The sequence below is a fragment of the Orbicella franksi genome, chromosome 2 (genome assembly GCF_964199315.1).
Source record: "Orbicella franksi chromosome 2, jaOrbFran1.1, whole genome shotgun sequence".
In the NCBI taxonomy this organism is placed as follows: domain Eukaryota; kingdom Metazoa; phylum Cnidaria; class Anthozoa; order Scleractinia; family Merulinidae; genus Orbicella; species Orbicella franksi.
In genome coordinates, this window is record NC_138146.1 from 32,035,255 (window position 1) to 32,059,678 (window position 24,424).

At 38.8% G+C, this 24,424-nt stretch overlaps 1 protein-coding gene across 2 annotated transcripts; it reads right to left on the minus strand.

The window, feature by feature from the left end:
• Nucleotides 1–1,314: 1,314 nt before the first annotated feature.
• LOC145479338 (tight junction protein ZO-1-like) lies at nucleotides 1,315–24,219 on the minus strand. 2 transcript variants are annotated; one of them, XM_081457677.1, is made up of 31 exons: nucleotides 23,888–24,219; nucleotides 23,209–23,534; nucleotides 19,301–19,348; nucleotides 17,573–17,700; nucleotides 16,689–16,791; nucleotides 16,469–16,568; nucleotides 15,859–15,962; nucleotides 15,055–15,272; nucleotides 14,711–14,781; nucleotides 14,401–14,523; nucleotides 13,896–14,046; nucleotides 13,523–13,670; nucleotides 12,753–12,855; nucleotides 12,381–12,426; nucleotides 11,944–12,114; nucleotides 11,511–11,668; nucleotides 11,291–11,347; nucleotides 10,738–10,833; nucleotides 10,053–10,147; nucleotides 9,670–9,779; nucleotides 9,315–9,415; nucleotides 8,728–8,825; nucleotides 8,380–8,532; nucleotides 7,594–7,814; nucleotides 6,135–7,127; nucleotides 5,686–5,891; nucleotides 5,092–5,232; nucleotides 4,621–4,877; nucleotides 4,045–4,188; nucleotides 3,017–3,187; nucleotides 1,315–2,396 (listed from the first exon to the last, which is right to left on the minus strand). In XM_081457677.1, the coding sequence occupies exons 1-31, from the start codon at nucleotides 24,180–24,182 to the stop codon at nucleotides 2,364–2,366; spliced, it is 5,169 nt and encodes a 1,722-aa protein (XP_081313803.1). In that variant the 5' UTR covers nucleotides 24,183–24,219; the 3' UTR covers nucleotides 1,315–2,363. The 2 variants fall into 2 exon arrangements, with proteins under 2 accessions (XP_081313803.1, XP_081313802.1); XM_081457676.1 differs by having other exon boundaries at nucleotides 5,092–5,235.
• Between the last annotated feature and the right edge of the window lie 205 nt (nucleotides 24,220–24,424).

Below are 24,424 nucleotides of genomic sequence, written 5' to 3' on the forward strand. Positions count from 1 at the left end.
CAAAAATCAAAGAAATCCATTTCAGAGTGGTCAATAACAGTGCTGACCTTTATGATGGGCTCTCTCGCATGCCCCCCGGCAAGGTCATATCTCTATAGAAAACACGGCCACTGTGGCACGTGGTGCTGTCTTCTAAACACACGGCTCCCTTTTAATATTGCAAACCGCAACTCAGCAGAGTAAACAAGAATGATTTGCTGAATACAGATACGGACAGACACATTGAAAGGCTTCTTTGTGAAACCTTGCATATCAGAAAAAGGTCCAGAACAATTCAGTTTTGTTTTGCTTTCAGGTCAAATCTATTAAGATAATTTTCCCTGCATGTGCAATGCCATGTAAAAAACCATTCAACCGAAAATTTTGGTGACAACATTGAATAGAACAAACATGAATTGTCTGGAAGAAGTTTTCGAAAATATGGGAAGTTTTGTCCCCTTTTTTTCGGAAATTCGGGAAAATTGGCAGTTCCGCTGTAGTCGAACGGAAAATGATGATCCGTTCCTGATCACGAAAACATTTCCGGAAATAACTGGAACTTCTAGTTAACTTGCCATCCTGGATCAGGCGTTCGTTTGTTCAGAGAACGCTCTAGAAAGGACGATCCGAGTTGAAAGGAGACGTTTTTCAGAGTAACCGACTTGACTCGTGATTTTGGCAAGATGCAGGGGCGGATCCAGGATTTTTCTTAGGAGGGGGCGCACCGCTAAGGGATGGCGTAACTGACTAGTGAGGTAAACAAATTTCAAAAGCGAAAACGCAGAAGGCTTCATCTCAGGGGGGAGGGCTCGCACCCCCTGCACCCTTCCCCTAGTTCTACCCCTGAGATGTTGCTAGGCAACGTAACGTAACCGCAATAATTCATTGTCACGAGAGTGGGCATTCCAGTCAACAGACGTGCTGATCGTAAGACAAAGAAAAAGTGTTCCCGACGGGCCTCCCAGATACCGGTCGGATACTCTAATCACTGGGGTACGAAGAGAATCATGGTGAGCTAGATCACAAATGATCAGCTTTGTCGAAGCGTACAATGTGATAAACATCGATACGAATTAATGATAAAGTTGAAATGTTCGTTATGACGAAGAAAAAAGAAGGGTGAAAATCAGGAAAAGGGAGGAGAGAGAGCTCGTAACTGGACTTGTAAGAACATTAAAATCTGCACTGTCCCGCTAATAAGCAACCACGCTGACCATTAAGTCAAACTACAGGGAATCGTCTTTCACACGAACAGTTCTAGTTCCAGCTAGTCTCCTTCGGCTGCGAAGGAGACTATGTTCCAGAGGGCGTTAAAAAAAAAAAATGAAAACAAAATTAAACTAATGTAGTAAAAGTGTACGAACTTTATTGATACAGCATGATGTTTGACTGGGTTACAAACCTGATCGCTTAAAAACTATTATAGTATATATGTAGCCTTGTTGTCTTCCTAAAAATGCTTTACGAATTAACTAAAATTACTCTATTAAGCCCAGTTTATGATATACTCCCGGCCAATGATGAAATTGACAACACATATTGCAGAGCAGCTCGGATCTAACAGGTTGAGTTTAAAAGCAAATGTGTTTCTCTATTCTGCAAACAAACCCTTACTGGGCGAGTTAAATACTTTGGTGCGCAAGTTTCAGGGATTTCACAGTAACAAAGAAACAATCATAAAAACAACTTGAAGCGTTACTTCCTTTAGTACTGTGTTAAAACGAAATTATTGTTTGAAAATTGTGTGACTCCCTTACGTGAATTAATTAAAACCTTCCTTAGCCTTCATGTGTCGATTAAAATACTAAAACACAATCATACATGTACATTCTAAAAAGATAACTCATTGAAATATTTCACAATTGAAGATTATCCTCTGGGTACTCGCATCGCTTTAGGATAACTCTTTGAAAACTCATTTAAAGCCTCATTTCTATTTTACTACATTTTTGTTTCAACAAACTGATCATTGCATAGAATTTACGAATTTACCTAAAATAGGTTGTAACTGCCATCAAAGCAGGTTTTACTTCTTACGGAAAAGTGACCCCCCCTTTCACGATATCTTCAATAAAAGCTTCAGAAAAAAACGTTTCTTCCCGTCCAGATCAGGCAAAAGAAACAAAAGGCAAATGCAATAAGACCAACACGACTACGATGTGCTTACTTTGGGGTTTCAGTCGAGACAACCATTCAAATGCAGTGCGCTGCCAAATAAATATGACAAACAACCAAGTTGCATTTTGACGGTTTTCTGTACGTCACTGAACATTCATATTCAGGTTTCGCTGTCCTATAAAAATAGCATTTTGAGACACTCAATACGGTGTCAGTTTTGTGCGTGTTGTCGCCAGCAGAAAAACTCTTGCAACCTGCCAACTTCCTCAAATGAGATATTGAACTTTCTGTCCTCCAATCTGAAACCCAAGACAAAAACCAGCAGTTAACTAAGAGATTATTGCCGACGTAGTTGTTTACATTTTTCCTCAGTAACAAACGACATCACATAGACGCACATTGACTACAAACATTTAAAGAGCTTGTGAAACTTAGTAATTGGTGCATTTTTTGGCTCCTTGGGTTAATATTCGAGGAGAAATTGGCTTTCAAAAAATGCAAAATTTCTGGGTGGCAAAAGCGCTAATGAACTCATACATGCTTTGTAAAATTTTGAGTTTTGAAAGTCGGGTCGCACAAAAAGTATTCAATACATCGCGCTCTAATTCCTTGGCACAGTTGATCGTGCTGTGCCCTTTCAATACTCAGAACTAATGTTTCTGTACTTCCATCAGAAACTGTGTCGCTTGTGCTAATGAGGCAAATATTGCGAACAAAGATTCTCCAAAGAGAGAGCGCTTGCACGCTGAGATTATTGTAATTGTTCCTTCATACCATAAAATTTTTGGCTTGAAAATCAACTCATTCCTGCATTTTTAACATTACCTGACGACAAAACTAACTTGCGAGATACTTCAAAATTGTAGCTGAAATGTTTGGAGAGATGATCATGAAATTTTAAAGCTATTTTAAGGGATACCTTTCGAGGCCTGGTAGAAACACTGACAGCAGCTGTTTCGCCTTCATGACCCTCCTGGAAGACGTCAACAACACAAACACTGCTGCTTGGGCTGAAGTTGCGGTCACGGATCAAGAACTCCACGCACGGAGCATGACGGTATGCCTCCCAGGAGTCGTGAAATTCAATAAACTGCAAGAAATAACAAAATAGCACCGCGTGAAGGACACACAAAAGAACATTTAGCGTGTCAAACAGTCAGAGTGCTTACGGCAAAAGGATGTAGAGGTCCGGTTCAGACGTCGAACTTGCCGAATCTGATGCATGATATAAATTACATTTCACCACAAAGATTTTTGGAGAAATAGGAATTTTGAGTTATACGCCATTAGCAGCTTCGACGTCTGGATAAACTGTCGAACTGTCGAACTTGGCAGCGTCCGTACTACGCCGGACAATTTGGAAAAGCAGCTTTGTCTCTACAGTTAGGCCTACCGTCCACACTGATTCGCTACGACAATGGAGCTTTTCGAAAACGCTCTTCGAACCGAAGGAATTTGAAAACGCCGGCTTTTCGTTTTCGTGTGGACGGAAAACATTTTGAAAACGGAACCTTTCGAACTGAAAACGAACAATGACCGGTCATTGTTGCGTTTTTAAATTTCTCCGGCGTAGCGTGGACGGAAAACATTTGATGCGCTTTCAGAGTGAAACCTCCGTTTTCAAAAAAAAAAAAGAAAATCCCCTGGCGTAGTGTGGACGGGGAACGTCAATTATTTGAATCGATTCAAATGGGTAAAATGTCCGGTGCATATAAAGTTCGACGTTTGAACCGGGCCTAAATAAACGAGAATTTCAACTGCAAGCCATGTCTGTTTATTGCATGTTTTCAGTTCTCGTTTTTAGCCTCTCAAATCTGCAGATCGTGAGAGTGTCGATACGTTCATCACGGTTTCCTCTTGTCTCGATGTTCTACTGTAAGAGCGGAGTGTTTCCATAATCAATCAAAGCACAAGACATCGATAACGAGCTAAGGAAAGTACCTTTACCTTCTTGCAGCTCGAGCGAGCCACCCAGTTGTTGTTAAGGTCTCGAAGTTGTACTCTGACGTCACTGGCATCACCATGAACTAAAACAGGTTTGAACGGCGAGAACGGAAAGCGTCCAAGCTCAGATTCAGAATTACAAACATCCTGCGGAACAAAACCAAGGTAAAATTCAGTTTGAGGTGTTAATTCAAGGTAGGAATTACAAATACATATTGACCAAAAGAACTAAGAACAGCTAAATACAAATATACACGATATGAAAGTAAGCACTCTGTTAAACAACTTTCTTGCAATGCAAAAACATGACGAACTGAATAACTTATGTCAATAAATAAGCGCTCGGCTGCTGATTTCAAAGTCGATTTTGTCCTTGTCATCCTCCGGCAGTAATTGCACGTTCTTTTACTTCAACAATCATTCTGACAGCTTTTTCAACAGAAGAAAGAATCTGGATTTTCAAATTTGAGATTCTTTAGGGTGCTTATCTGGAGAGGATGCCAATCGAGCCATTCAATACTTATAGCACGCTCGTAAATCGAAAAAGCCTAACGTACAAGAGAGCAAATAACAACATACCTTAAAAGCTGCCTCCGTATCGTCCATCAAGATCACATTCAATGCCCAGTCATCATTGACTCTGGGGGGAGGGGCAAACACCGCCGCCAGCATACGCTTGGTAGCCTTGCCTCGTGTGTGAGGACGAGCTCTGCCGACCAGGCTAAAAGCAGAGAAGTGATCCACAAGGACTGAGACCGAGTTGGAATCCACTTGGCACTGGTCTCCTCGCGAGTCACGACCATGAAGTGCCACGTTCTTCCACTCGGACGGCTGACCTGCGGAACAGCGGCAACAAAGTCAACGTTACTCCACTTCATATTCAATGAACACGGAATATCCGTGTCCGTAAGGTATCATCACTGTCTCTTTCTTACTGCTTTCCCTACACACAAGCGGTTGTTCCCTCAAACTTCCACTCGTGTTTCCATAACTAGACAGGAACACGGCAAATGTTTCCTGTTTCTTAATTCAAAACAAGTGTACACTTACCTGTGGGTGTATCACTGGACTTGAGTGCAAATGACCAGCCATCAGGAGTCATGGAGGCACAGTGAGGCAGGCGAAGCTCCACAGGCTTGAGGAACTGTGTGCCGTGAGGACCACACATCACCAACGGACTCAGGAGGGTTTCTCCTAGAGCAAAACAAACGCAACTTAAAATGTCACAAATTCACCCGTCACGCACCGTCACGCAATATAGCATAACAAGTACGAGAAAAGTACAGTATAATTGGGATAGTTTGGAGGATTCAACTGAACTGCAGTGATACAAAATTTACAGAGCTCGTCATGGCCAAAAAACCGTGTTCACAAAGATGTTGAACACCACAAGCGCTAAAGAAAATGTACTTTATGCTAGCAAAAGGGGAAAGGGGGTATAACATTTTAACAAAGGACGTTTTAAGCTTCACAATTGATTTTCGACAAGGGCGTTTCTAAGGACGATGCAAGCTAATGACGACAAGCTCACGTGAAATCAGGCACTAGGCTCGAGCTATTCTATTCGGTACCCGTCGGATCCAATACTAGAATTAGCTAAAAAGTTATTACTAGTACTATAGCACGAAAAGCAAGCTCTGTTACCGCGGTCCGAGTCAAGCGGAGGCATGAAGTTGTTGTCTTTGCAGACTTTGAAGTAGATTTCCTGCTCCACTCCCTGGGGGATGGCACCTTCAGGAATGACGATACTGACCCCGGACTCTGGGGAGGACAGGACTCCTCCCTGGGAAGTGAACTTGCCCCTGGCGGTGGCCACAACTTGAGTGTCCTCGTCCAGGGATTCAAAATCGCTACAAGAAACAAAGGAATTCAGAGTTATTAAAGTCTTCCGCCATCTTAAATTACAGTAACGTTTACCAACGCTTGTTGAGTCTGACATGATCAAATTGAGGTGAAAACATTTCTTGGCTGGGATCTGAATAAGTACTCGATTTTTTCTGATTATCGCATATTCAATGCGCCAGGGAATGGACGGGAATTCAATCACTAAAAATTTCCTTGCATCGTTTCTGTAACTTTTCCCGCTCTCTTACCTTGTCACGACATTTTGTCCTTCATGATCCATGTTGTCTAAGTCTGTGGAAACCTTGTGCCGGTACTCTGTTCTGTACGTCGTCGGTCTCGGCTCTGGTTCGCGCTCTGGTCGGGAAAACCGAGGCGATCCCGACAAACGAAAATTGTAGGACACTTGGTCGCCAACTCGAGGTCCGTCCGAGGGTCTGCTCGTGGGTGGATCGCGTGACGAAGGCCTGTCGCCAGACGATGGCCTGTCGGGATAACTGGCATTGAAGGGCTTCGGAGCGTAGCCAGCATACGCAGATCGAGGACGGTCGGGTCTTATCGCTTCAAACTTCGGTTCTCTTCGGGTTGGGATCGTAACTTCGGCTCTGTATCGAGGCTCGCGAGGTAGGCTGCCAGTTCTGTTATCCGAACTGACTGGAAAATCTCTCTGAGGGGCACTTTCCACCCGAAAATCGGCAACGTTTGCACGAATCTCAGGTTCCGCAGGTTTCTCGCGGTCAAAACGCGTTACTGTTGGATAACTACGCGTTGGATAGTAGCTGGAATGCGCCACATTTTCTTGCTTGTCTGGGTTCGCATAATCAACCACAATGTTACGCGGCTTTCTGTCGTAAGATTCTGAATATGGACGTGGTTTACGTTCTTCGATAGAGCGCCGTCGCTGGGGTTTTAACGTGGACTCCAGATCTTCCAAGCGTTTTTCCAGGTCCATATCCGGCTCTTTCTTTTTCAGTTCAACTTCAATCGGCGATTCTCGGACACGATCAATTTGCTCTCGGCGCTGGCTCGACTCATTATCGATTGCCCACAGCTTAGAAACTGGAACTCCAACACGTTCATCGTACTCCTTAAGAAGATCGGAATCACCTTCGACTTTACGAAGACTTTCGCGCTTCATTCGCAACTCTTCCGCGTCGGCTTCGGGGCGATCGTATCCGTCGGGCATTCGGGTCTTTTTGAGTGATTCCCTGAGTTCAACTGGATTCTCTCGAGATGGAAGTAGCCTAGAAAACAAGAACAAAACCTCGAACATAAGCCATAATCCAATTATCATAACCCAACACTATTTTGTTGACTCCTCCAAATTTGAGGAAAACTAAACAACGGGAAGTTAATAGCCACTTTGGCTGCTCAAGTCTCCAGAAATACGTCACACAACGCTTCTTTTAATAAGTTGCGTTACACCCTTGATAACTGTTTACGTAACGTTATAACTCCCACAGTGTAACATCTTTCCAATGGACGTTTTCGGCGATACGGTGTCCATTTTGAATTCTTTTCAATTCTCTTTTTTCAAATAGATATTACGGGATACTATTACGAGCAATTTGGCCCTGAACATCCCAAAATAACTCTTTGAAACAATAGAATTCAAAATGGCCGACGTATCGCCGAAAAGGTCCATTAGCATTTGGTTTCTTCTTTAGAAACTTACTTTTACGATCTTCTAGATTGAACAGTTTTACTTACTTGACAATGTTTCCAGAGGGCTTATATGACGGTCTCTGCCTTTCCAGTGTATCCTCCTTAAACCCAGCCGGCTTGTTTCCGTTACGGAAGTCCTCGTCGTCATAACGAGACCTTGGTCCATAATCATCTTGCTGTTCAGGGTCGTCATATCGGAGTTGCGGCTCAGAGTACGCGGGGCGGACCCGGGTATCACGCTCGCGTGCTGGCGGCTCAGAATGAACCTGCGACAAAACATAGAAATGTACTGAGCCCCAAGATCGAAATGCTAATTCTCAGTAATGACAAGTATATTTTTGTTCCATGTTAGTTATGAGAACACCTACTACATAAAGAGAATTTGGATTTTTATCACGTTGTACATACTGGTTCAGTAACTACTAAGAAACAGACGTAAGACCTACATCACTATTTAGTGATGAGCTACGACTGTAAATAGTTTTGAATTTGTGCCATTGCAGAAATATTTGCCTGGAGAAATTGTTTCACATAGGGATAGCCTCACGATTTCCCTTAACACACTATTCAGGAGGTGTCTTTTTGTTTGTTTATTATATCTATAAATTGCATTTTCCGAATTAAACTAAGGCGTTATGTTATGTTCACGGTCTACAACTTGAAATCAATTGTTCAAAATGGGAAAAACCTGTCACTTCGCTAGCCATTCATGGATCAATTGTTCATTTCAGTTGATAATCGAAAACACAATGACCTGGTGAGGTGGGCTTTTTGTACAAGGGGGTGGGGGGGGGGGGGGGAAGAGATGGGGCGACAGTTTGTAGGTTTTACCTCATAGCCATGATCAGCCACCACAGCGTCTTCATCAACAGGCTGCGTCGACGTAGACGAGCGGACAGTTGGTGAGTCTAACGTGGAGTCAAAATCATATGACTGCGAGTAGCGACTGGGCATGCGGAATTCAATGTCCTCCTGCTCGTCAAACTGTAAATAAAGAGAAGCATTCAGCGTCAATAAGACATTTCAGCTAAACAGGGCGTAGTAATGTCACTTACAAACCAGAAAAAAAAGGTTCACAGAGGAATAAATGTTACAGAATCAGAGGCGAGAAAGAAAAACAACATTGCGCGCTATAAAATTAAAAATATTGAAGAGAAAAATTGAAAACATAACAGCAACCTTGTCCTCAGACATCCACACAGGATCTTCCTGCTGTTTCTTAATTTCATCTTTAACCCGTGAATACCAGTTGTCCATGGAGCCCGCGGGAATAACAGCTAAAAACAGAAATTGCACATAAATCGTCCATTGACTGCCTCTGGTAAACCCATCCTACACCGCAATTTTCAGTTTGTTGCAGTAGAACCTAAGTGAACACACTGGCCAATAGCTGGCCAATCACAACAAGCTGTTTTTATTAACAATGCAATTAACCACTAAGAGCTTGAAGAAAACTTGCAACCGTGCAAAGCGCGGGAGAACCAGTCTAAGTTATATAATGATTGGTTTCGATTTGGTCCCTGATTGGCTGAACAGGATGCTTCTTGACAATGATTGGAGCATGTTGCATGAGATGTTTTATCTGAATACCAAGCTTAAATGCACATACCTGTATATGTAGTGCAATTAAAAAAACCCGATAAAAGTGAATCAAATCGTTGGTTAGGGCAAAGTTTCCAACCTTTTACTCTCCATTGTTTGATAAGTGTTATTACAAAGTGAAACAACACTAACGGCAAGACAGACAGCAAGAGACAGCTTCAAACCTGTGAACATGTTGCTGTAAAACTGCTCCAGTTTCAGCGAGTTGTCATGGAGTTTCTTGATCATTTTAGCAGATTGATCACCAGCGCCACTTCTCATTTCCCTAAAAACGAAGAGAAATCACTATCTCCTAACAGAAAATAAGAGTGCTTTAAAGCCTGGAAGCAACCAGGTCACCAAAGAACAATTATTAAATGGAGTGAAGCTTGATTTCGAACTGAATCGAAGGTTACACGGATACTCCGTAAACCACGACCACGTCGTTTATCGTAGAGAAAACACTGACTTATTGTCGTTTAACCATTGTACCTGGAAGGTTACAACGTGAACACAGGATCTTGTTTTGCAAAGACTTACTTGACCATCTGTTTGTTGGGTGGCCTCAGGAATATGACAATAGGATACAACTGAGCAAAGTTAAGCCTCTCCACTTCTTCAGGTGTGATGTCCAACAAGCAGTGTTTACCCTGCAGAAGCAAACGAAAAAATATTAACAAATCAGATCGTCACTTAACCATTCCTCTATTCCATTAAAAACACACGACTCTTCTGTAAAGAGTGGAGCAAATTACCCCTGCGAAAACCTGCACCACTCGATAAATTATCTCAACTCCTCTACACGCTTACCAAGAGAGTTTGCTTTTTGGTCAAAACCTGTTTCCTGAGAAGATTAAGACATTGTTTGTCGAAACCTTCTTCCTCGAAGCTGTCAGCATTAGTAGAGAGAAATGATTACTCACACTGTCCATCACAGCCTTGATTGACGTGTAGCTGAGCGAGCGACGGGACGATCGCATCGGGCTCCTGCCTAGAGGCTGCATTCCACCAAAGGCAGCTTGAAAAAAACAAACAAACAAACAAACAAACAAACAAAATCACGCTTAACTCTGCTCACACCTATGCATCTGGCCTGTGTTAAAAAAGTTAACAAGAGCATGAAATCAACGATATCTAGTAGCTTTGTAGTAAAGTACAGATGGTGCATCTCAGGTTGCATTTCTCGGGAGAGTTATAGTGCAGAAATCTTAGGCAAATTTGGTGAACTTTTGTAGATATTCGCCAACACGACTTTTACGTGAAAGCGTGGTCACCATGGCGACAGCTACCAAACCTTTCCCGCCAAAACGAACACGCGTGCCTTCTAAAGGCTGGTTTCCACTAGCGCATACGAGGGCGCAAACAACAAATACGAGAGCACCACAAACAACATATGCAGGCGTGCCTTTTTTGAGACATTTTCGTAACAAAGGGTGTTACTTAAGAGCATCTTGCCGTGTGTGTTGCTTGTTTTCCGTAATAAGAAAAAAATGTCGCTTGTTTCCATGCTTATGCGCCAGTTAAAGTTTCAATGGCGTCTGTGAAAACCGGACGCTAATATAGACGACGTACACAGCAAGTCTTACAAATATGAAAGGATTATCTTACTTGGAATGGCAAATGTGTCTGGCATGTCTTGTAACAGCTTGTCTCTTGTTATGTCAGCAATTGGACCCAGTAAAACCACTGGTCTGATAAATCCAGCTATCAAAAAAATATTAAGTTTACTGAATAGACTCTCCACACGCGAACATATCTAGAATGTGCAACACAATCATTATAATTCAAATTAAGCTTGTTTAAAAATTAAGGTGATAGAAAGAAATCAATAAAAGATCGTTTTGAAGTAAGTCTTAACCTGAAGAATTGTAACCGTACACTTAAGGTTTCTGGGACCCGTTTCTCGAAATCCCCGGAAACTTTTCGCACCCGGAGAGCCGTAGCAAAATCTCGAAGCTTATAATTACAGAACTCTTTTAATCACGTATTCTTTACATGAAAAGAGATTCCCTTCATACAAGAAGTTTCAGGCGTATACACATCTCCGTTTTTAGCTACAGATGAACTAAAAATGGCTTAACGGGCCCGAAAAGTTTCCGGGGCTTTCGAGAAACGGGCCCTTGATATTTTACAGAACAATATAAAACAAAAATTTACTTACGTTTTCTGAGAGCAACTCTCTCGTAAGCTGGTAGCTTGTTTTCTCTTTCAGTAGAAACTAACAAGAAAAAAATATTAATCATAATCAAGCTTTTCAGATTCACATAAATCGTCAAGGTTTGAACAGCCTTCAAAGGAATGTTTTACATCTTACAACGTTGTTACACGTTTCGCAAATGATTCATAGAGGATGTATTCCTATCTTTTTGTTGTTCACTTACTGAAGGATTCCTCATCCAGATGATCAGATGAAACAAACTTGTATTTTTTGAGGGTTCCACCTCTGGAATTGCTCCTTTTTAGACTTCCATAATTACTATTTCCCTTCTTTGGTATCATTTCTTCAACTTTATGTTGCACCTGGGCTAGCTGCTCAGCCCTGTAAGGAAACACAACAGACCGTAAGTCCACAAAATGCTATGTTTTGAAAACAGGAAAAAAATATGGCAAAGACGAACAACCCAAAAAATGTCCAGCAAGTTCTATTGTGTAGTCACACATTTCATTATGGCCAGTTATAACTGGCTGACTGAGCTGACTGTCTGTCTCTGTCTGCCTGCCTGCCTGCCCGTCTTTCCCTTCGCCCTAGATGACTATCTGGGTCTGTCTTCAACTAATTCTTCTAAAGTAAAATAAAATCCTGAATTTAATCACCTGGACTTGTTTGGTATTATTCCGACGTCTGTTTCGTAACCTTGTTTTGTAACAATCTGTGCACGCCAAGTTCCTATCACACCATCATGCATGGTGTCCCAGATATGGAGCACATCTTCCCTCTGGAATTCCAGCTCATTGTCCTTCATCTTGTCATAATCAAAATGAGCCCTACAAAAAGAGAATAAACTAGTTATGCTATTCCACAACTGGCGCTAGGCAGGCTCTGCCAACAACATTAACTCTGGCAGCTGCCTGCACGGCTCTTTGTCTAGGATTTTTGCCAACTGTTACAAAGATGGGAATAACTCCTTTGGTTACTTCAAACACCTCCTAGTATATGCATAAAAACAGGACAAACAACATTATTTTAATATAATTTCCAATTTAATATTTTGTCACTTTTTCACTGTAAATGTTAATTAATGAAAACTTACTTGATGTAAAACGAATCTCCTGATTCTTTGCTGACTTTGTCAAAAGCTACAAAACAAAAACAGTTGACAAAAATGTTAACTAAAGATAGAATCCTAACTGACAACGTAGTACAGCCTATGCTCAAAACAGCCTGAGAAACTCTAACAAGATCTAACTCAAATTTCTCTCTATTGCAAAAAAAATATTATTATTCACTAACATCACGTTGCATTGACGTTTGGTTCCTAATTACAATGAGTTCAGATTTTTCACAGTCATAACCAGTTTGTTTGGAATAGTCACAGCAGAGCAGAGTTCCAAGATATCAACTGGCAACAGCTGGTTCTAAGTTTGTTAAAGGTCTCTTCAAAGAACAACCAAAAAACATTTACTTTGTCTCCTGTACTTGCACAACAGGTTGACTTCATCTCCAAGAGACAGCAGGATCAAGACAGCTTCTTCTCTTGTGATGTCTTTGAAATCTATGTCGTTGGCCTGTAAATGTACAAACAGGTGATGCTCCTACTGTGGTCAAACTATTTTAGGAAACTCACTCACTGTTTTGATAACTTAAAAGCAAAGACAAGGCTTAATAATATTGTTAAGTCTGTAGGGGCACTTCTACCATGATAATAGTGATAAAACGACTCAATTTCTCTGACAAGATTCGATCTGACATTGAACAGCCAGCTTCATTCTTTTGTACATAAGCAACACAGGTCTGTAGCCCTGTGTACTATCTTGTATGCGACAAACAATCCTTGATTTGGTTAGGAACAGGGCTACTGGTTTTAACCGGTCAAGAAAAGACATTCCATGAGAAATCTCAGAGCACTGTCCTGGGATGACCAAGTTCTGCATTTAAACAACCAGACAATCTGAAAAATACTCCAGGTCTCAAAATTAATGCTTGCAAACTTGCAAAATGCAAGTGATTTTGATAATCTGCGAGTGAGAAAAATATCCTCTAGCAAACGTTTGCAAGTTAGAATCATCCATGTCTCCCAAACATTTGGAAAGAATTTGCTAGTGGTCTTACCAGTTTACTGGTGGAAAAAATCTTACTAGCAAAACTTTACAAGTGGACTAAAAAGTTAACTTCGAGCCATGTCTTCACACAGTGATAAGATACCATTCCCTGATCTATGTCATGGTTACTCACCATTAGTATCTGGTCTCCCTTTCTTAATCCTTCATTGTAAGCTGGGCTTCCCTCCTTAACAGCTGCCACAAAAATACCGGATTTGTTTCCACCAGATACCTGAATGCCAAGACTACCACTCTTGCGGAAGGCAACAAGACGGGCATCTCTGTTGCAAATTACACAGATTGAAATTAGAAGTTATTTTTATTTTTTTTTATGTTTCTCTTAAAAAGCATGTATTCTTTAAAATTCCAAAACATAAAGACAAAAGCCCCTTGAAACAGAGCAACTACCTTGAATACAACTTGTTTTGAGAGGAAACACATTTGTTAGTTAGAAAACTACTACATGTATGTAAAAAAGAGACTCTTTAGCAAAAAGAGCATTATACCCTCTGTATCTCCTGCGATCTACTGAATCCATGTCACGACGATCACTACGGGGGGAACTTGAGGTTGACTCAACATAATTGACACTTGATCTTGATTCATTCACAGAAGAATTTCTCCCCCAAGAACTTAAACCACCAGGTGTATATGACACTGTAAAAAAAAAAAAAAAAACAGAAATGATTAACATTAGCAATCAGTGTCAAGTTTGCTTTAAACGTATCACTACCAAGCCAACAAGACGAGATTATAGGAATTGATTGCCAAGGGTCAACTGTTTTTAAATTAGCTTTCACTTTCAGGGACCTTGTCTGTTCCTTTGATTTTAGATCCTCTTTTACGTATGAAATCCTAGTGCATGACCATTCAAATGAAACATTTCGAGCAATCCTTGAATCAGGATTTACGTTTTCAAGCTGTTCAAGAAGGCTCTAATTTTTCAGTCTATGAGTAAACATTTATCCCAGTCTCTGTATTACATGCATACATTTACAATTTCTTTTTTACCTTCTGCAGGTTTTGGAAAATTAGGTTCTGATTCCACTTGCGCACTCTCCACAGGTCTGAAGACATCCTCTCTGTCATACCCAGAAACACGTTCACCTGTATCAGGCCTTTTCCAGCTCGCTTCTGAATAATTGAACAACAATTCCTCATAAGTAGAGTAATTAAAACACTGGCACAGAAACATAAAGAAGATAAAATAGATACATGTAGATGTACACTAGTCACAAGAAAGAAGCGAGAACAAAACCCCACTGCCCCACATTTCTAGCTATTTTCATGAGCAAGATGGACTAATAGATAAGTTACTGACCTGAAAAAAGCATGTTGTCTTTATCTGAGGGAGGTGGGGGTCGCTCTGGTAGGTCTTCATCACTGTAGTGCCTACAGTTATTGTAATAATAATTAACATTATATATATTTTTGCCAAGTTCATAACTTTGGAATCTATATACAGTATATCCATGGGTTAGTTGATTCAGATTTAAGATTTTTATAGTTTTGCACTATTTACAAGGAGATGACGTTGCAAATTTATCCCAAACAAAATATAGATCCACAATTTATCAATCCACAAGAAAGTACATGTATATAATTTACTCAAATCAAAAATAACAACATGTTCAAAGTTCATCAGACACAATCCCATGCACTGACCTTGGAGGCAGATCTGGTTCTGGTTCTTCACCATAGCCATTAGGCATGTTCCTGTCTCTAGACCCATCTTTATGTCTGAATGATGGCGGCAGAGAGTGTGTGCTGTAACTAGGGGGAAGGTTGTCATCTTTGAGCACCAGAAGATCCAGTCTGTTTGAGCGACGAACCGTTTCAATTGCTTCCCTCAAGCTCATCTCTTCCGACTTTCTGTCATTAATCTTTAATGGAATGGTAAAATGTGAGCTTACAGATGATTTGCAAGACAAACTGTCCATAACATAGTCGAGAAAGAAAGACCATATTCCCTAGTGTTGAATTGCAGCTAACATAAGCTTCTCTTGAGATCATAAATTCTCTTAGCATAAAAGCAGTGTAATTGATCAACAACAAACAACAACAAGAAACTTTATAGACCCTTTTCATAAATGGCTGCCAATTTGAAATTCTTTTGTATGCATTTAAATAAGCCTTACTAACCTCATTTCAGAGTAAAAATTCTTTTGAATAACCAACTTCAAAATGTGGTTAGTAAGGCTATTTTTAATACATGCAAAAGAATTTATAATTGGCCGCCATTTATGAAAGTGGTCTATTTAAACATGGCAACAAATCAAAATTAGAATCATGGTGCCAATTAACTGCTCCTATTCATGAAGTGTCTGAAGTAAAAGAATATTAAAATAGCATCTGTTTTACATGTATTGCAGACTAAAACAGATAGCATCTCTTTAAGTTAAGCCAAGATGATTAGAGTTGCCTTGCAAAGCAGATTACAAGAAGTTTGTCGGCTGTATATATGCACACCTTCAGAATGACGTCTCCAGACTTTAATTCACCCTGCCTTGCTACCATGCCATTCTTATCAATCTCTTTTATGAACATAGATCCACCAAGAGAAAAACCATACCCTATTAAAAACAAGAGGAAGAAACTATATCAAACAAGGTGGTAAATTACACCTTGTTAAATTTAATGATCCCAACCATATTGTTTCTCTAAACTGATAACTAAACATTTTGTCCCATACAGTAACCCAAATAATATTTATTTACTTTATACAGTCTAACTGGAACCTGTTTACTTGGTTTCTCCCTTTTCTACTCAGAACAGACTCTTCCTATAGTATTAGAACAGACCAGTGCTCACTGGAACACACATCAACAACAGGAATAACCTCTAAGAGAAACTAACAAAATAGTAACTCTGGAAACATTTCATCACATATTACTACAAGATTGTATAAAAAACGTGACTGTGTATTTGGGAAACAATTTTGTTTTGCTTCTTAGAGTAGGTAATTGTTAGTAGTAATTTTGCTGTAGTCAAATCAAAATTCTCTTTGCATTTAAAAATTTTCAAAACAGTAACTGTAAGGATATGCAGAGTGCAAGGCATTTCTGGATTTACTTGATACCTTTGTTTTGCTGTTCCCTGATGAGGGTGACAGTCTGTGGGACCTTACTTCCTTCTCTAGGAGTTCCCATGGCGGGCATAGACTTCCTTCGTTTAATGGCCTAAAAAATACAAAAGAAAAGCAAATCACAATCAACAAGAAAAATTTAATAACTTTAGAATTTGGAATTGCAAGGTTAAAGAAATGTGACCATCAAAAATATCTTATCTCTTAAACTTACAAGTCGTGCAGAGTTGCCGCTGTCTTTTAATGCTTGCACTGCCATTGAATGCATCACATTCTCAACATTTACATCATTGACTTGAAGAATGATGTCATTAACCCTGAAAACAAAAAGATGGATGATCAAAGAAGTTTTTTTTTTACAAAAGGAATCAAGCCATCTAAAAGAAATTACAGGATTAGTGAAGACATGATCTTTGCAGTCAAATTTTCCATTTCAAGCAAAGATAGGAATTAGGAAGCTGAAAAATAAATTCAGGTAAATTTGGAGTTAATGAACTTGTGACTTCCTTCACTTTTTATTTGAGAGCTGAAAGTAGTAATATATCTATAATGGAATGAGGAACAATAATTGTTCCTCATTCCATTGTAGATATATTATTTTTTTGTTCTGCACTGTGGGACAAAAGAATAAAAAATTCCCACTATGTCCTTGGACTGCCGAGAATAAATCACACTGCTTAAGTCAGTTTCCAGCAGTGCACGGTTTGAAGTTCAAAATGAAAGGATTTTCACAGCAGTTTCTAGATTTCAGCTTACATTAGGAATTGAAAGGAAAACATTACTGCATCTTTACTTAATGGATGATGTCCTCATGCCAAATCATGCCAATTTGCTGCATATACATAGCATTAATACATTAATGCAAAAATGCAATATGCCTGTTTGCAAATACAAATTAATTAATATGAAAAATCGTGATAAATTACAAGGAAATGTAACCAGACAAAATTATTGCAATCAGACTTCAGGTGTCTCTCACTCAGGGGTTAGGCTGTGGGCAGGAGGTGACTAGCATTTAAGGTTTTGTTTAACTTCCCAACAAAATGAGCTACTATTTTATTGCTATTGTTTTTTTGGTTCTAGTAAGTTCATGCTTACTTTAGTAGTCCATCTGAGGGGCTTCCCTGTACAATGTCAGAGACAACAATGGATGTATCTCCACTCTTGAAGTGTGGGTTATCTTTTCCACCAGAAACAGCAATACCAAAACCTTGATTTGAATTGGCCTGTGAGATGCATCATAGAAGTTATTAGTTTTAGCCAACTCTAGATATCACTGTGATAAGACAAGAAAATGCACCCAACAAAATTATAAAATAAATTAATTAATTTTGTTATAAGAAATGCAGTAGATTAAAAGATTTATTAATAAGGGCATGTTTCTAAGGTCCATTTTTATAAGTTTTTCATTAATATAAAGGCAACCCTTCTAATTTTAACTTGTTCATTAAAGCGCCTACATTATCTTAGTGCAAAAATGCTCCCAATATCTCCACATTTGAGAGTTTTTTAACTTTCTCTTCCCTGCCCTAAAATGTTCTTTCACCAGACAAATTCATAAAGTCCCTGCATTTTACCCCATCAAAATTCAAAAACTAACCCAGGACAGTTTTGAAAACAATTTTTTCTTTTAAACAAGTGATTTAAGAACATCTTGGCTAAATTTCACCTAAACTCAGTTGGAAGGTGCATGTCTGTAAACATAAAACCTGTGCATAGCCATAGCAAATTTTATTTTACTTTCAGACAAAGAAGAAAACATCTTAGCACCTGTACTGCTTTTTCAGACACCATAAGCACAAGATTTGATCACCTCTTGGGAGACAATAATGCAACATTCATATATAACACACTTACACAGCTGAAAATTATAAGTTTATCTACCCTGCAGAATTGAATGTTTGTTTATAATGTGAGAATAAAAACCAAAAATTAAATTTGCCTTTCAGTCTCAAATTAGTAATGAGACTTCACTGAATACAATGTACATGCGAAAATCATCCCTAAAAGAAATGCAAGACTCACAGACACAACACATTCAGTACTAGTCTTGCAATTTATTTCAGCAGCACTCTGCAAGTGGTAATTAAATTTCTAAATATTTTTTATCAGGATTTCAATATTGTAGACAGTTCTTTTTTTAGATTTTTGTTTTGGAAAGTAGAGATAATGACCCTACCCTTCATATGGCTAAAATAGCATTATTTATAGTTTGAAAAAAAAAAAATGCTATGCCTGCTTCTTAAATTAGTTTTTGGTTTTCAGTTTGCAATTCATTTCCATCATAAATTATACTGTCTTGTAAAACAACAGAAAAGAAAAATCAACCTGGTTTATATAATTTTAACCCAAAAAATAATTCAAAACTACAAGACACTGGAAGTTTAACAAAAGTAATAAAGCTTGTAAACTTTAACCCAAAGCATAAATTTGAACCACAACAGATGCATGAACAGCTGTACATAGCATCAGAAAAATTGATTTAAACACAAGAAGATTTTAGTAGGTAAGGGTAAAGTCTGCAGGAGGCCAAAGCTTATCCCAGTTTCTGTAGCATAAAGCAACTAAGAATATTTCTACTCCCAAGCAACTATGAATATTTCTAATCCCCACTGGATGAGATGCTTGCCCATCACAGAAGATCTTAGCCCCATCAAAATTGACTCATACAATACATAATCACTGCTAACAACATACATGTAAGAAAGGCAATCGAAATACATGACTTTTTGCAATATTACTTTTTACATAACTTAGAAAAAATAAAACTACATGTATGTCATTTTTGCCAACGCCAAAGATTATTTTTAATTACTGCCAACTCACCTTTTCCAAAACTATTGTTTTTCTTTCCCACATGTACTGTTCAGTGGGCTGTTAAAAACAAGAAAGTTACAAATTAAAGCTAAGAAATATTTATAACACCATGTATGGCCTATAGTACAACAAGAACAGCACTATATCTACCTGAATACTGTATACATGTACGAAAGGATGCTACACACACCAAGCCTAACAACACACTAAAAATGATTTAAATCACTACATTGTAAACCTAAACCTGACAGGCAAATAAAGTAGACAATGTGCACATTTACTAAAATGTTTCTGTGTACTTAATCTAACTTCATGTTGACATACGACATCTGTTCTGGGAGCCTAGTCTAACAACTAGAAAATTTGACCCATTAACTTAGAATGGGTAAATAGGGATATGTTTACCAAAACAAAGATTAACCTCTCAAAGGACTTTAGACTAACAGGTACATGGGTTTGTCCAGGCACTCCTCATGATTGTGACCCCAGATGAAATGTTTTCAATATTTTTTTTTCCCTTAAGATAGTAAACACTTCAGACATGTTGTCTGATGGCAGTCTCTTTACTGAGAGAGTGACAAGTTAGATTGCAACCAACATGACAGAACTTTGGTGATGTACAGTGCAAGGTAACACTAGAAGAGCTATATGAGGATGCATGGTTGGTAAAATGACTGAGAATCAAAGTAACATCTAACTGACCACGAGTAAATTAACGCAAAAAGGAAACCATGGTAGTTGCCAGTAAATTTCTAAAGAGACGGACATAATTCTGAAAGGAAAATCACACAGATGACATAATCTTGAATACAGCTAGAAAGCAATGAATGCTGTCAGCAACAAGATGCACACTACCTTCATTGTATTTCTTTTTTAACAAAATTATGCTGAATGAATGATACAGTCTGTAAATACTTTTAAGACCACTCTTATCTCACTCAGTTGCCAGTTAACATCCGGACAAGGTTGTTATTGACCAACTTGAAAGCATAGTTTATATTTAGTTAATTGGTCACTGTTTTACTCATTGCTAAGAGTATAATATTAATACACAGAGTCACGTAGCTATTTTATTTTGGTTAACACTCCTTCTATTACATACACGATTTGTAAATCTGATTGGCTCTCTTATTTCTTATTTTAATATTTCCTGATCAATAGATCATGTTTAGACTACACATTCTACCCATAAAAGGGAACTCATTTATTATATATCTTTTCTAACTTTTAAATATTAAAATGCTTAAGATAGTTCACCCAGGCAATGTATATATAACTTGGACATATGTCTTTTGATGTGAGTTCAAGCACTAAAATAATCTTTTATTGAAAAACAAAACTTGAAAATTTTCCCATTTCTAGTAACTTTTTTATTTGATAATGTAGTGATCGAGTCAGAAGAAATATTATGTTGAGAATAACAGCAAGCAGTTGTTTCTAAAATGAGCTCAACTACATATCCTGGTTTGTGACAAGGATCAAAACTATTTATTTACTGTACATGGTGCATTATTGACAACAACTATCACTTTTCCTGGTAATGGAAACAGATGCCCCTGTTTATTCAAAACAACCTGCTACTTGCATGACATCAAGAACTACGATACAACCACCTCTTAACATTATAGAAATATGGCAAATGATGAGATGAATTAACCAATTGGTGTTAAATTTTCTAGTGCAATTTTCTCAGCTTGTATAACTCCAAGATATTTTTTATTTCCAGATCCTGTTGCAAAGGAAGCTTGATTAATTATTACATCTCTGACAAGTTGCCAAATTGGAAACACTATAATTGGTAAATACATGTATTATTATTCCAAAAATAGTAAATGTAAAACAAAGTTCTTTCCTTTTATAACTATCCTTTCACAGCTGTTACAAGTTCTAAAAAAAGAAAACTTGTGAAAAAAACTTGAATACTAATAAATAGTCTTCAAAACCCCTGGCAAGTACTTGGCACAAGTTACATTGTTAAAGAGAAAGTTAAGAACTGCATTTTGATAAACTTGTCATTTTATTCTTTCCATTTCCATTTTTTCCTAGGAATAGCCAGTCCATGATCTAGCAGGATTGGGCAAAAAAGCACACATTTTACTTTCATTCAAATGTCCAAAGCCATAAATATTATTTGTTTTGGAATCCTAGGAGTTTCAAAAAGACTACATATTGTTTTAGTTATTCCCTGCCAAAAACACAGCTATTAAAAATGGATAATTGCAACAGGTTCTCTTCAAAAACAGTCCCAATGCCATCATTCCACTGCATAATGGAGTTTGTTTAAGCATAAGGGCAGAAAGATTTTCCCAGATAAGACAATCGCTGTCTAAATATTTTGAGCAATATATGTTGATAAAGGGCTTAAGAGATGTGCATTCCAATAATTTTGTAGTTGGGTAATTTAGAGTTGCATTTAACCTAGCTTCATTGTGTTAATACAGTACCATTAACAACAACTTTTCAACTGGGTAAAAAAAAAAAGAAAGTTCCCTAGAGAGCTGTAACAACTCCGACATAAACTAACCACATTGACGAAAACAAAATTGAGAACTGCTCATAGTTTTCGCCCTGACATCAGGGCAACTGTCACCTATTGTAAAATCGTGATTTAAGTGCAAATATATTTATTGCTGCCAAATATATTTTACTACCAAAGCTCGGGCGTCTTACGAGGTGTGATAAACAAAAAGCACAACAATAAAACTCTTCCCAAACAACAAAAGCGACGCGAACGAATATTGATGCCATACGTGACGATATTTAGCTGAGCAGTTATCAGTAGATGTATTCGTCGACACATCAACGTCGACTGCCTTCGTTCTGTTTACTTTCCAAACCGTACTTCCACGATCCAATTAGCGATAAAATAGTTTTTATCGACTACGACTCGACTTTGTAACTGGACCTGACCCGAATAATCTAGCAGCTAGAAAAGTCACTGGGCCATGAAAGACTATTCAACTGTAATATAAACGAAAAAGCGTTGCTAAATTTTACATATTTGATAGGAACGAACACAAACATTTTACTCACTGTGTTTCTCCCGCGGTTTCTTGTTGCAATGATTGATGGTTCGAAACGAAGAAAACGCTGATCAGTATAAAATTCCCAGAGAAGTTAGTGACCCAAAGCACCGAAAATACAAGGCGGGGTTTAAATGCTGGCTAAAGTACAATAAATTTTAGTGTCGTATCAAGGACTTCGTTGAACGAAACTCTAATAATCAGTCAAAGACATGACATCATTTAACCCTCCGTCAGGAATATTCTTGCACGTTTAACACCTCTCTGACTTGCGACTCGAAAAACGACGGGAATTGAGGAAAGAATTTTCTTCACACAACGGATTAGCGTCAGTCAAAGTAATCGATGGATAAATTGTACCTAATAACCTTTATTCGAGCCTCAAATTATAACTGACCCTTTGATACGATTTGCTGTACGTCAATTCGATCGAAACATTCAGTCGCACTTAGCTAATTCTACTAAGCTTTTCGGGCATAAACAACGCCTCGTCATACACACAATTCTAGTTTCATTTTTTTCTAATTCGTGACAGCAGTGGGTTTTTAATTGTAAAACACTAATTTTAGATGTGATCTACACTATGTAAACCCACACATGAGCGGCTGTAGTTACCACATGCGCTTACTAAACGTTCATAACCACGCATACTCTACATTCCGCGCGTTCAAAATATTTCATTGTCAATTTCACACAACAACCGCGCGGAACATACACATATCAAGTTCCCAGATAACCAACCGTATCAGTCAGTCCGAGATACTCTAAACGCAAGTTGTTTTCCTCATACCAATAAAAAGAATGTGGTTATTCTGAAAACCCCAAATTGATATTGAACGCTGTGGAGTGTAGTAAACCTTTAAAAATATGGGGGTTGATAACATCAAAACTTACGCTAGTGTCGCCAACGGACTTTCGATAGTTTCGTTCACTTCCAGTGTCATTCTCCACAAAGTTTCGTCCATTACTATTACCGTGCTTTTCTGTGATATACTGAGGTACTTCTCGTCCTCGGTCGTAAGAGTAGTCTCTCCCTCTATGCTCTTCACCTCTCATGTCCTTGCGAGGTTGTTCTTCCGAGTTGAAGCTTCTCTCGGGTGGGTAATAATCAGGGTCGCGTTTAACGTTGTAAAATTCGTTGTTGTTATTTTCTCGCTGCTCAAACTCTCGAACCCTCTGAGGGCTGGAATACCTTGGATAAGACTCCCTCGGTTTACCTTCTGAAATTATACAACGGAGGAAAGAGAAGGCTTGGTGTCAGAACTAGAAAGTAATAAGCATGAATTTACTCCAGTCCATAAACATATGCGAACGACAATTCCCGTGTCATGACTCAAACCAATAAACGCTGGATAGCCTGTTTTGCATACATTAACAAATCCGTATCAACAAAAACCTGCATAAAAACAAAACAAATTGCCGCGAAGAGAAAAGAGAATAAAGCTAAATGAATACAGTTTGAACCAATGTTCGAAATGCACGAACTATGCAAAGCGAGTGCTCTCGCAAGCGTATCGAAGAGCCCTTTAAAACTCTCAATGACAGAACCTCAATAATTACCAAAAGAGCTCACCTAAAACTTCAACTTGCGGGTTTTTGGCCCTTAGCTTGGTTGCTAAATGTGGATGGGAGTCTTCTAACGCAACACACAGCTCGTGAAATCCGTTCGGCCCTTTGTAATGCAGTATGTCCAGCAAGCTTTCCGTTCGTTCTTGAGGGGTTCGCCCGATGTTTATACCATCGATTTCCTTCTGGGTCAACACACCGCTCACATACAACAACGGACAAACTTCATTTGTCCTGACATCTCGAAGAATAAGATCTCGATTTTCAAGCAAAGCACTCTGATATGGCTTTAACGCAGCCATCTTGGCGTTAGGGAGTTCGCTTGGTGCGGCGTCGTTTCCTAGTGCCCCTGTCAATCAAGTCAGAATTAATTGGGAGCTTTGTTTTTTAACCAATCAGCGCTGAGAAATGAGCAATGTATCCCGCAGGGACAGTTAATAACAATAGAAAAATATGCAAAAGTTCCACAGTGTTTCGAAGCATTTCATCAAAATATTCTCGCGTTTGCTCGGTGTTCGGTAATTATAATTTCGCTACATCCTTC

Bases quoted from the DNA above. Each gene is read 5' to 3' on its own strand.
- LOC145479338 (XM_081457676.1), bottom strand. From the start codon at position 24,182: ATGGCTGCGTTAAAGCCATATCAGAGTGCTTTGCTTGAAAATCGAGAT. The intron at 12,427-12,752 runs GTAAATGTTTTT...TTTGTTTTGTAG, and splicing joins GTGCAAGTACAGGAGACAAA to CTTTTGACAAAGTCAGCAAA. The intron at 10,834-11,290 runs GTAAGTAAATTT...TTTTTTTGATAG, and splicing joins GAGAGTTGCTCTCAGAAAAC to CTGGATTTATCAGACCAGTG.